This window comes from Enhydra lutris, unplaced genomic scaffold (assembly GCF_002288905.1).
Source record: "Enhydra lutris kenyoni isolate GAN:26980312 unplaced genomic scaffold, ASM228890v2 scaffoldscaffold12, whole genome shotgun sequence".
In the NCBI taxonomy this organism is placed as follows: Eukaryota; Metazoa; Chordata; class Mammalia; order Carnivora; family Mustelidae; genus Enhydra; species Enhydra lutris.
The window spans coordinates 74,739,862-74,752,713 of record NW_019154096.1 but is presented as its reverse complement, the minus strand read 5'-3'; the positions used below and the strand labels follow the sequence as shown (position 1 = coordinate 74,752,713).

General features: G+C 53.9%; 1 protein-coding gene across 1 annotated transcript; it reads left to right on the top strand.

Annotated features, from left to right (window-relative positions):
• Positions 1–4,611: 4,611 nt before the first annotated feature.
• Positions 4,612–11,763, top strand: LOC111145271 (matrix metallopeptidase 21). The gene is made up of 7 exons (XM_022500084.1): positions 4,612–4,773; positions 5,252–5,714; positions 6,563–6,702; positions 6,956–7,097; positions 8,109–8,366; positions 10,952–11,124; positions 11,374–11,763. The coding sequence occupies exons 1-7, from the start codon at positions 4,612–4,614 to the stop codon at positions 11,671–11,673; spliced, it is 1,638 nt and encodes a 545-aa protein (XP_022355792.1). The 3' UTR covers positions 11,674–11,763.
• The last annotated feature ends 1,089 nt before the right edge of the window (positions 11,764–12,852 follow it).

Sequence of the window (12,852 nt, the reverse complement as noted above, 5' to 3'; positions counted from 1 at the left end):
ATATTGTACAGACATGTACTTCAGGGGGAAAAAAAACTTCAGTCCTTCCACTGACAACTGGATCATGCGATCATCTCAGCATTTAAGAAGATTCTAGAAGCTTCCAGCCAAACCGTTCCCCAAGCTCAGATGAGGAGTGCCCTGCACAGACCAGGAACCAGCTTCTTCAGGAGCCCCTGTACCTCCTGTCTGTATGTAGACCACCCGCTTTTTTCTGCCATTTTTTCTCCTAAATCTGATTTCCTTAAAATCCAATTTACCTGGAATAAGTGATTTAGTTAAACGGTGGGAACCTTGTGACACCAGTCAGGCTACTCAGAGGCTTTGAAATAATCAGGAGACGAATGCTCTGAGAGAAGGGTAGACAATCCCTGGGTCCAGGTGCCCCAAGCCGGTTAGCCCCGGGCCAACCGCAAAACACAGCAGAAAAGACCAATGTTAGGGAACAAGACCCTTCCGTCATAAAGCCCTGGTGGGTCCCCCTGCCATCTTCACAGAGAGCTGCCGTGCACGTTTAAAGACCTGACTTTCAGAAGTGCCGTCTTCTGCCAGAGCTCGCAGGATGGACAGGCCCCGACTTGGTCTTTCAGACCCAGCAGAACTCAGGCTGTGTGACATCAACCCTCGGGACACCAGCACTCAACCACAGAGTTCTCAATTCTGCTCCGTGTTCGGAACATTAGCCTCCCAGGAAAGATAGTGCCTAGGTGGCATCTTGAATAATTTTGTTCTAAATCTTGTACCTGTGAAGGTTTTGGTTTCCCCAAGAGAAAACATTTAGGATTATCTTCTAATTGAAACACAGTTTGAGCGGCACCACAGCAGCTCAGGCGGTTAAGTGTCTGCCTTTGGCTTAAGTCATGATCCCAGGGTCTTGGGATAGAGCCCCATGTCGGGCTCCCTGCTCAGCGGCAAGCCTGCTTCTTCCACTCCCCCTCTCCCCTGCTCATCTTCTCTTCTCTCTTTCTCTCAAATAAATAAAATCTTTAAAAACAAAACAAAACAAAACAGACAACTCAATCATGTGAAAGGTGAATAGGACCCTTAAACCTGAAAGTTGCACTTGGCTTTGACCACACGGTGCAATAATTCTCTGTGGCCATTTATCCAGATGTACATGTCCATTGACATGCCTGCATACGTGAAGTATGTTGATAAATACAGCTGACATATATACACACTGACATGATTGACACCTGTCATAGTCACATGTGTGCTTATATATATAAATGACACATGTGTATGACAGGTAGGGCACAATGGGAAGAAATTCAAGTAGGGCACTGGTTGTGGCCTGGCCCCCTTGGTCACGCAGTGCAGAGAGCCTGCCGGGCCGACTCCATGGGATGAGGGATGAGCTTCCCCGGGCCCCTCACGGGAGTCCAGGTACACAGGCTGAGCAGGTCCGGTGGGCACGTGTAGGGACCAGCAGCCCCCCAGCGCTGGGGCCAGCCCCCCTCTGGCTCTATGTAAATGTCGGGTGCCACGGTCACGTGGTAAGTACCACTGGGAGTCACTCGTCATGCTTTTCATCTTCATTTGGTTCTATAGAAAGTATTCAGGATGTCCCTTCCAATCAAAAGCTAATTTAAAATATGGGGGGCACCTGGGTGGCTCAGTTGTTAGGCATCTGCCTTCCGCCCAGATCTGGTCCCAGGGTCCTGGGATCGAGTCCCACATCGGGTTCCCTGTGCCCCTGCTTGTGTGGCCCCTCTCACTGTGTCTCTCTGTCAAATAAATAAAATCTTAAAAATAAATAAATAAAATGTAATGAAAGAGGCTGGAGTTGAAAATGTGAACTCTGCCTGGGTGCACGTGATACTGTCAGACGCTGTTGCTCAGTTTTAAGGCATAATGGTGGTGTGCTTTGCTCTTTTTCCCCCAACAGTCTATCCTGTACAGACCCATACGGACATATTTATGCACAGGATTATAGAGGATGCCTGAGGCTTGCTTCTGCAGCGGGTGTGAGACTAACGATGAGAAATGACATGAGCCACACCTGTCTCCTGACAGCTGGCCTAGGTGTCCTCTCCTGCCACAGCCCGAGGAGTGACCACGGAGCGCTCCCAGGCAGTGGTGCTGGTTTGGGAGCTAGGAGAGCACATCCACAGGAGACACAGTTGGGGGTGGTGCGGTCTGTGGGTCTGTGGTCACAGCTGAGTGTGAGCGACCCTGCGGGGGAAGGTCATCTAAAAGATGTGACTGCCGATTGTCCCGTGAGCTGGACTCGGGCACGCCGACGCTCTTCACCCACTCCCAGTCCTTGGAACGTGGGTTCCGTTCGGCTGGCTTTTCCCGCTCCCAGACGCTGTTCCAAGGACACAGCTTTGAAAGGTGATGTGGTGTCGAAAACACCTGCAGAGTTTATGGGACTGAGCCCAGATAGGGCCTCCTGATGAACTTCCAAGATCTGGCAGGCGGTGGCAGGGACCCATTACACCTGGACAGCCCTGGGAGGGTTTCAACCCCATAGGCCCCCACTCCAAAGTCATGCCTCCCCACCCTCACTCGTTCTTGTGTCCCCACCTGGTACGGGGCCAGCCCCAGATGTCTCTAAGCTGACAGGAACTGAGTGGGGCTGTGCAGCTGGCCTGACGAGCAGCCCAGTTCCTTGTGAGCGCAACGCCCTGCCACCGGGGCTGGCCTTGTCACTGCAGCATCGGTGTGAGGCCAAACACCTGTTCCAGGGACCTCACTAGGAATGGATCCCCCTGCGTCACAGCCTGGTACAGTGCCCTGTCCAGAAACCCAATATCCTAGAGCCCCCTGAGGGGTCTCAGGCTACAGGGCCATCAGGACAACCTGGCACAGAAGGGCTGCTAGGGCACCCTGGAGGGACTGCAGTCTACACCTGCCTCGGGGCTGCATCCCCCCTTATCCATCTTCCACAGAGCAGCTGGGAGGATTCTTTTAAGTTTATTTACTTAAGTAATCTCTACACCCAACGTGGGATTTGAACTTACAACCCCAAGATCAAGGGTCTCCTGCTCCTTTGACTAACCCAGCCAGGCGCCCCAGGTGGATTCTTTAAATAATGAAGCAATAAAGTCACTTTCCTGCTCAAAAGATCCCCAACGAACTTAGGGTAGAATCCAAATTATCTGACCTCCAGGTCCTTCAACATCTTCCCATCCACCCTCTTTTCCATTCTCACCTCCCTCCTCCCGCCACCTCACTGACATCCACCACACTGCCCTCTGTTATTCTGCAAGGGCTGGGTCCTGCCTCAGGGCCTTTGCACTTTTCTTTTCCTTTGCCCACACCACCCACGAATCCCAATCACATGTGACATTGTCCCTCTTACTTTTCTTTCATTGCTTACATTTCACCTTTGCGATAGGTCTTTCCTAGACCCCTAATATCGACTGCCCACCTCCAAGCCACTCACTTTCCTGATCTGCATTCTTAGTTCCTGTCACCATTTTAATTTTTCATTCACTGGCTTGTTTATTGTCTGTCTCTTCCACTTAGAATATAAGTTCCATGCGGGCAAAGAAAGAGTGCATCATGTTCATTTCCGTATCCCCTGTCCCTAGAAGAGTTAAGGAGTATTTGATGAATGAATGAGTAAAGGACAGCCCGCACACCTGCACCCTTGCTGTTATCCGACCTGTGACACTGGCATTCCGGGCTCTCACCTGTAGCCATAGTGCCTGCAGGGCCTTACACTCTTCCCTCAGGCTCTCTGGACATGACCAGTTACAACTCCCAGGCAGCTGAGCTAATTTTTTCTTCCTCTTTCCTTCCTACAGTAGACTCCTTCAAGAGGGGGAACAGAGGGCAGTTCTAGAACCTCAGGTGATTCTAGTTCATCCTCGTGTAAAAATGCCTTGGCCCACAGACTAGGACAGCACACAGCCATTAACTAGGACTGCAAACACCTATATTCATGAACACAGAAAGGCGCCCATGACCTTCCCTGGAGTTTACGGGAACAGCATAGAGAATATGATCCATATAAAATCATCCCAATACAAAACCTTCACTGCGCGTGTACACGACACATGTACCTGTGAGAATGTTCCCCGAAACGTCACCATCTGGATCACAGGATTTCCTCCAGAATTTACATTTGCCTATACTGATTATTCCTTTTATAAAAAGAAACAAGAACAACAAGAAGAGATCAGAGCAACAAAACATCCCCAGCCGCAGCTAACCAAGAAGGAAAATGGACGCAAGCTATGAGCAAACGGATGGGGGGTGGGTACAGCCGCAGGTGCACTGGGCCCCAGCAGGCTGCGGGGGGCGAGGCTCCGCGCCTCTGCGACCAGGGCCAGGGGGTGCTTGGCGGCGGGTCCCCAGCCCACTCGGGCAGCAGCTCGCCCACGGCCCGTCACCACAGAAACGGAATCGGCAGGCGGCTGCCAGGTCGGGATGTAATTACCCGAGGAAGCCGCAAACATTCTCACCCCAACAAGAAGCGTGCTCCTGGGGTCTTCAAAGGGCGGCACGTCCAGGGCCGGCCGGGCCTCCTGGTGGGCACACTTCGGGCCTGGGTGGGAAGCCTCGCCAGCGCGTGTCTCCCTGGGGCTGCTTATAAAAGCGCCGGGGGGCCTGCGCCTCAGGAGGGAGATGCGTGGCGGAGGCGGGAGCTCGAACGGGGCCATGCTGGCCGCCTCCGCCGTCCGCCGGGCCCTGCTGCTCTGCTGGCTCGCGGCCCCCGGGCCAGCCCGGCCCGAGCCACTTTTCCACAGCCGGGACCGCTCGGACCTGGAGCCCGCCCCGCTGCGCCGCGCCCAGCCCATCGCGGACTCCCTCACTGCGCAGGTAGGAGCAGCCCCGGCAGCCCCCACACTCACGGGCGCGGGCACCTGCGGGCGCGTGCACACCACACGCGGACACGCGCACGCAGACCGGTGCACGCCCCTGGCAGGCATGCACATCCGTACGTGCACACGCGGACTCGTGCACACCACAGGCGGACACCTGCACACACAGACACGCGCACATACAGGCCAGGGCACAGGCGGACACACACAGGCACACGCGCAGGAGCACACACACACACTTGGGCACACACGCAGGAGCACACACGCACACGCGGGCACGTGCGCAGCCACACCGCCTCAGGCGAGGGCCTCCCACAGACAACTGGTGACCACGGACTAGAAATGCTGCGCCGCGGGCAACCACCCCCGCGAACACAGACCTGCACGAGGACACACGGGCCTCGCGCGTCCTGTCTCCTCCACGTCCTGGCCGCTCAGTCCGCCCCCGGCCCGTGGTCGGTACTTCTTTTCCACAGCGATTCCTGTCCAAGTACGGCTGGGCCGACGCGCCGCCCGCGGGCCACCGGGCCACCGGCCTGGCCGAGGCCGTGCGCAGGTTCCAGAAGGTCAACGCGCTGCCAGCGAGCGGGCGGCTGGACGCGGCCACGCTGGCGGCCATGAACAGGCCGCGCTGCGGCGTCCCCGACACACGGCCCCTGTCGCGCCCGCCGCCCCCCACCCGGCCCAAGCGCTCCCTACGGCCGCCGCCCCCGCATCCCGAGGTCGCCGCGCCCCGCGGGGGGACCCGGGCCTTTGCCAAGAGGACCCTGACCTGGCGGCTGCTGGGGGAGGGCGCCAGCGGGCAGCTGGCCGTGGACGAGCAGAGGCACATCCTCAGACTGGCCTTCCGCATGTGGAGCGAGGTGATGCCGCTGGACTTCCGCGAGGACCTCGCCTCCCCCGGGGCCGCCGTGGACATAAAGCTGGGCTTCGGGCGAGGTGAGAAGGGCCGAGACGCTCCAGGCGGGCTGTGTCCCCATTCTCTTCCCTGCGGCTGGAGGCGCGGCCCGGTTCGCACAGGGAGGGGGGCGCGCAACAGGCCTACTGGGGTACCGCCCCCCCCCCCCCCCCGCCCCCCCCCCCCCCCCCCCCCCCCCGACTTGGGCCACCTGCAGAGCTTCCTGGGGCACGTGCCATGGGTAAGCGCGGCCGGCAAACCCTTGGTGCTGCTTTATTACAACTCACTGGGAAGGGCATGGCCTGCCTGCCTTGACGATTTAGGGGCGGTGACATGGGGACATTGGTGTGGATCCCTGTGCTTGTCCCTGAGCGGGTCAGCCAAGTGAGCACTGCTGCAGAGAGCTCCAGTGCCCAGCAGGGCAGGGGCGCCCCCTCCCTGCCACTCCTGGGGAGAACTAGCCCGCGGTGGTCTGGAGGTCCCCACCAGCAGGCCCAGCACCTCCTAGCTGGGTGGGTTTGGACAATGTCACTTCTCTGCAGCCCCCTGGGAGCTGGGGATGCTCGTGGCCATCCTGCTGGTGTGCGGCGAGTGTAGCTGAAAACCGTACACAGGGGAGGGACCTGACCATCGGGCAGCACCTCCTTTATGTCCTGTCCAGTCAGCTGTGAGGATCCAGCTCAGATCTTGTCTCCTCCCTAAGCATTTGGAGGGCACCCCCGCCCCCCCCTCCGCCGGCTCCCACAGCTTTGCTGGGCAGCTGTTTCCAAGGGTTTAGACTCGACACCAGCCTGTTGCAGGAGCCCGGAGCTGTTGCTTCCGCTCCTGGACTGCGAGCCCCTGGAGGCCGCGAAGACTCCTGTGTCCGTGTTCCCTCTCCCCTGGCCAGGCCGGCACCTGGGCTGTCCTCGGGTTTTTGATGGCAGCGGGCAGGAGTTTGCACATGCCTGGCGCCTGGGCGACATCCACTTCGATGACGACGAGCACTTCACACCTCCCAGCAGTGACGCGGGCATCAGCCTTCTCAAAGTAAGCGGTCTGCAGCTGCTCCGAGCGGCCAGGCGAAGGGTGTGCAGCACGGGCAGGAGGGCAGGATGCCAGGCCTTCTCGGGGGAAGTGTCCCCAGCCTTCTGAGAAAGCTCCCTGATTCTCCCCACCGCTCCCCTTCTCCTTAACATGTGCATCTCCTCCTAAAGCACAGGCCTGCCCCCTGGAGTTGGGGGGGGGGCACGTGACAGACACCCAGGCTTGGCACCGCACCCGTGATTTGTGTTCCCTCTAGGTGGCCGTCCATGAAATTGGCCATGTACTCGGCCTGCCTCACACCTACAGGCCAGGATCCATAATGCAGCCGAATTACATCCCCCAGGAGCCTGTGTTTGAGTTGGACTGGTCAGACAGAAAAGCAGTTCAAAAGTTGTACGGTAAGACTGTTCTGGAAGACTGTCCACAGAGTTCACAGAGGACATTCAGTATTTCAAAGCATGACAGGACCCCACTCACTCCTGATCGGGAGGCTGCCCCCAAGTAGCACAAAATAGTGCCACTCTGGCCGCACGGGAGGCGAGCTGCCTTCTAGCTCTGTGACGGGAATTCTCTTCCTTCAAGGTGGCCGTGCTTGGAGGTGGCCACCGGTGCAGAGCAAAGCTCTCCCTTGGATGTTCCCTCTTCCCTGGGCTACGTTATGTCTCTGGGAGGAAGGAGGGGAACATGGCAGCTTCCTAAAGAGCAGTAGGCCACCCAGGCAGCGGCCTCCCACTGGCCCTGCAGGCACTTGGAAGCTCCTGGAAGAAGCCTCCTGCCGTCCCAAGGCAAAGAACAGCGGGAGCCTTGTCAGGATCAACTTTAATCTCTCTTTAATTATAGAGTGTTAAGGGCTCACTATTTAATGGAAGTGATTAATGACCTAGCGGTGAGGCTGAGGGGAAGAAAGCTACTCTCCCCTTTTCCATTTAAAAGAGAGAGCACCACCGTTTCTGTTCCACTCCAGCCATTCTCTGCAAAGATGCTCTCGGCACATTTGGATAGTGACAACGAGTGCCAGGATGGGTTTCTTTCCCGCAGAGGAAATCTTACTCTTGTGTGCACCCAGAACCGAACTGCTTGCCTCTAATGAAGCCAGATGAGCATCAGGGGGTATCAGCTGTTTAGGGTGATCACACAGCCAGCATCCAAAATCGGGACCCCCGGAGAGTCCTCTCCTGCGCAAAGATGAGCGAGAATGGGCCCTGTGAGCCGACACTGCCCCGGGGCCCCTCGGGCTCCTCCAGCTCCGCTGGGTGGGCCTGCTTCGGGCTTGTGGGGGAGGGCGTCTTGCTGTGAGACACTGGACAGAAAACTCCAGCTTCGCAGTTGTCTTTGTTTGAGTGACACAGGGAAGTAGCGATTGTTGGTTTTTGCAGCAGGTGACAAGTGGCTGGACATTTTCCCCTCAGGTTCATGTAAAGGGTCGTTTGATACCGCATTTGACTGGATTCGCAGAGAGCGAAACCCACACGGCGCCGTGACGCTGAGGTTCAGCACCTACTTTTTCCGCAACAGCTGGTACTGGCTTTACGAAAACCGAAACAACCGGACGCGCTACGGGGATCCTCTCCAAATCCTCAGGGGCTGGCACGGAATCCCAGGACAGAACATCGACGCTTATGTCCACCTCTGGACGTGGGGGCGGGACGAGCGTTATTTTTTTAAAGGTAAAGGTTCTCACGGACGGCTCTGTTCCTTTTATTCCCTGGACACACTGGGAACAAATGTTTGAACCCCATACCAGGGAGTCTTAGCATAACGCACCCACAAGTCCTCACGTAATTTGTCTGTTGCGTCAGACTGGGAGCTCTGTGAGCACAGGGACGGCGTTGTATCCCCTGATCGCTGGAAGAAGGCGCTCATGCATCAAAGGAACAGATGAGTGAATGACTGACTGACTGACTGACTGAATGAGTGAGTGAACGACCAACTGTGCCAGGCCCTGAGGTGGTTGCCAAAGACTAGTTCTGCAGAGAACAGACCTTAGAAGTGGCCCACTGGAATTATGTGGTGAAGGGAAGGATGAGTGGACAAGGTGGCCACTGCCCCTGGAACCAGATGCTGGAGCCACCCAGAATTCAGGGCTTGCCCCAGCCTCGGAGGACACATAGGACCCCAGGTGCCCCGAAAGGGACACAGGGAATAGTGTGGTGGGGGAGGTATGGATGGGGGGTGAGGGGGCAGTGAGACACAGGAGGCCGAAGCAGAGCTTTAGGGTGAGTGAGGGTGAAAACACAGGTGGGAGAGACAGTTGAGCCCATGGAGGTATGACAGGGCCCCCACATGGGATGAGATTAGGTTGGAAAGACCAGGCCGGCCTGAGCACCCAGAGCCTCCATGCTCGGGGGCTGGACCTCACCCAGCAGGCAGTGAGGAATCGTGGTTTCCGAGCAGGGAAGATCCGTGTTTTCGTGTTGGGCAGAAACTGAGGTGGGGGCCCCCGGTGGTGGTGTGTGTTGGGCGGCGGGACACGGAGCAGGCCAGCCAAGGGCCTCCTGCAGCTTCCTCCCTTCACTCATAGATCGCCTTGCTCTGACCTCTGTGCCCCTGTCACTGAGGCGGGCTGCCTTAGCAAACCAAATCCGTGGCATCTAAACACAAACAGGATTCTGTGGTTGCTGGTGTTTCCCTTCCCCAAACGTACGCCCTAGGGGGAAGCTGTGCGCCCTGTCTCTGCCCCCCTCCCTAGTAATACAACCCTATCACCTGAAACCACTCAGGACTCTGTGAGGCCAGAGCCCAGCTAGAAGGATGCTGTGTACAGACTGGGCCGCACAGGAATTTGGTCTTAATTTTCCTGACATCACACGAAGGAAGAATTACTTTGGTTCAGTTACATAAAGAAATTACGAGGGTGGACTTCTCTGGTTTAGATCTTACAGACTTAGAAGCACAGCATTCCACGCTTTAGGAAGTCCTGGACTAGAACTTAGACTGGCAACACTCAAAGATTCTTAATTATAGAATTAGGTCATTGTGGGGGACTGCTGTACTTTATGGCTGTACTTTATGCTTGGAGCTTTAAAAATACCTTAAAGTTAACTTGCTGTGAATGCTTTGAATTAAAAAAAGTCTTCCAGTTAGAGTGAATTGCACCCCCGGCTGGACACTCGTCATTCACTGTTCTAAATGGCAAACTTTTGGCCAGGGGTTGGTGGGGAGGAGATGGAGGGGTGGGGGAGGGGGAGGGAATGAGGGAAAGGCTGCTCACATGGTTGGTGGCTAAGTAAGGTAACTGGCTGTGACGTGGTGTAGGTTGTGAGCACAAAATATTGAACCCGTGGATGTGTTCTATTTTCTGATGACAGTATGTTAATAAGCAGCATTAGGAACTAGTAAGGAGATCTTAGAATAATCCTGTGCTGTTTCAGAGCCTGAAATTAGCATTTGGATCTTGAAAAGAAAGGGAGCCTAATGACAAGCTTACAAGGACAGTGGGTGGAGTCATGTGGATGGGACGTGGGAGGAGGGGGCTGCACCAGTCTGCCTGGGCTGTGACTGGATGGACCACTTCAACTCCTCTCTCCAGTTTCACTTGTATCCTGGGGTTGGTGGTGGAACTACATGATCCTAAAACCCTGAAAAAAAAAGTAAAACCCCATCATAAGCATCAGGATTGTTTTCTGTAAAAAGAGAGCTTATGTTGATTAGGGTAGAAAAATGCCTGACAACCCATGGTTCCCTAACATGTAAAAGGGAGATCATGAGACTGTATATAAGAAGAAGAAACTTCTGTGAAAAAGACCACATGCTCTTTGTCTTTTTGTTTTTGCTTTTGATGAGCGCCAGTGGGCTGGTGTGCCCTGCAAAGGACAACCAACACTTTTTTTTTTTTTTTTAAGATTTTATTTATTTGAGAGAGAGACCACAAGAGAGGGAAGAGTCAGAGAGAGAAGCAGACTCCCTGCTGAGCAGAGAGCCCAATGCCAGGCTTGACCCCAGGATCCTGGGACTCCAGGATCACGACATGAACTGAAGACTGATGCTAACCGACAGAGCCACCCGGGTGTCCTTGACAACCAACATTTTAATAGCAGCAGTGATTGCTGAGACCAATCTAGAAGTAATTCAAGACCTGGGGAATCATTCATCTGAATGGAGGCTTCGCTTAGATGCTGAGGTCCTACCTTCTCCTGGGGTCACGGCAGATCATCGTAGTTGGCTGAGGCCTGTGTTGGAAGCAGTCCCTCCTCATGGTCGGCTCTAATTAAATGGTAGTAAGCCATATCAGCATTTTTTGTTTGGCCCTCAGGGAATCAGTACTGGAGATACGACAGTGACAAGGATCAGACCTACACAGAAGATGAACAAGGAAGAAGCTACCCCAAATTGATTTCAGAAGGATTTCCCGGCATCCCAAGTCCCCTGGACACTGCCTTTTATGACCGAAGAAAGCAGTTAATTTACTTCTTCAAAGAGTCCCTCGTAAGTAGGAGGCTTTCCAGCCTCGTGTTGCTTCTTCAGCCCTACCTGAAATTCAAGTTCTTTGTTAAAAGTTGTTCTCAGTTGCCTCAGGCCTCTATGGCCATGGCAGATCCCACCATATGGAGAACGAAGTTCAAGCCCAGACAATCTAGTGCAAAGCCGTAGATTTACTTACCTCATTCCTATAAGTTAACTTAAAAATCAGTGGTTTTCAGAAAAGCCAGCCTTACTCTCTTACTTGCTTTGCAGGTGTTTGCATTTGATGTCAATAGAGATCGAGTACTTGATTCTTACCCGAAGAAGATCACTGAAGTGTTTCCAGGAATAGAGCCACGAAACCATCCCTTCAGGAATATAGACTCTGCCTATTACTCCTACGCACACAACTCCGTTTTCTTTTTCAAAGGCAATGCATATTGGAAAGTAGTTAACGACAAGGACAAACAAAAGCATTCTTGGCTTCCTTCAAATGGCTTATTTCCGAAGCAGTCCATCTCAGAGCAGTGGTTTGACATCTGTGACGTCCACACCTCCACCCTGAACATGTAATGGGAGAAACAGGCAAATGGAGTCAGAAGATTTCTCGTCTAAGAGAAAGTCTGGTTTCTTTTGCAAAGGAAACAAACCAGATTTTTAGTAACTAAAGCAAATAGGGCTAAAAGCCAATGAAAAAAGCATTAATTGAACTTCTAAAATACTTGATTTAGAAGGGAATTTCTCAGGCAAAAAAGAAATAATGCATTGAATAATTTTGCCAATCTTTTAGGAAAGGTTAAAAAAAAAAAAGAACGCTGAGGAATCCGTCTCTTTACCACCTAGCCCCCCTGCACCCCGATTTCGTGGGTGGACGAAAATGTAGCAATAGCCATAGGATCCAGTCATGGAAGGGAACACAGTTCCCTGGGAGCCTTCAGTGGAAAAGGTCACAGATTTCAAGTTGACTGCAGTCCACAGTTCCTGTCACAATAATTTATATTTTTCTAATACGTGACAGTGTACAGGTTTTCCCGTGTATTTCTCTGTTGATCTTCACAAGTCTGGAGAGTGCCAGGGAACCTACAACTGCACATTTCTAGTCGAGGAAACTGGAGTTCACAACTGTGTCCTTCCCAGAGTCAGACGCAGAGGCTGCTGGCCCCCCTCACCTCCACACTCCAGCCCAGCATCCAGGCAACCTTCTCTCCATCCCTGCCCTGAAGTTAACTGCAAAACAAGTCATCTCGGTGATCAGGCCATGGGTGGCACAGTTCTCAAGTAACAGCTTAAGACATGAGCACTTTAAGCAGCATGAATTTAAAGTCAGCAGATGACAAAAACATTGAAAAAGCCCTCTCTTCCTCTGTAGGGATGTTCATATTTTTGCTTGGACAAGGGAAGATAGCTAGAACTGTATCTTCTTGCTTAAAAACAAATACTCCTCTGGACGAAAAGGCTGTTCAGCCAAGGAGAGGCCAGAAAACAAGACAGGGAAGGCGACATCCCTGACGCTGGCTTGCTTCAAAATCAGATCTTCCCCATGGAGGTGTGCAGAATTAACCCGCGGAGACAGCGCTTGCCGACGGGGGAAGCGGAGTGACCGCTGTCCTGACAGGAGACACAGCTGATTCTGTGCATCGGCTTCATGACTTAGTCAAAATTTTAAATGTCCCAGTGATTTTTGAAAATGGATGCAAACCTGTCCCAAGGAAGTGTAAACTAAGTAACAAGGAAGTGGACAGACGGCCAGGG

Coding starts and splice junctions, on each gene's coding strand:
- LOC111145271 (XM_022500084.1), top strand. CDS start 4,612: ATGCTGGCCGCCTCCGCCGTCCGCCGGGCCCTGCTGCTCTGCTGGCTC. Junction 7,098..8,108: donor AGCAGTTCAAAAGTTGTACG/GTAAGACTGTTC, acceptor TTTTCCCCTCAG/GTTCATGTAAAGGGTCGTTT. Junction 8,367..10,951: donor CGAGCGTTATTTTTTTAAAG/GTAAAGGTTCTC, acceptor TTTGGCCCTCAG/GGAATCAGTACTGGAGATAC.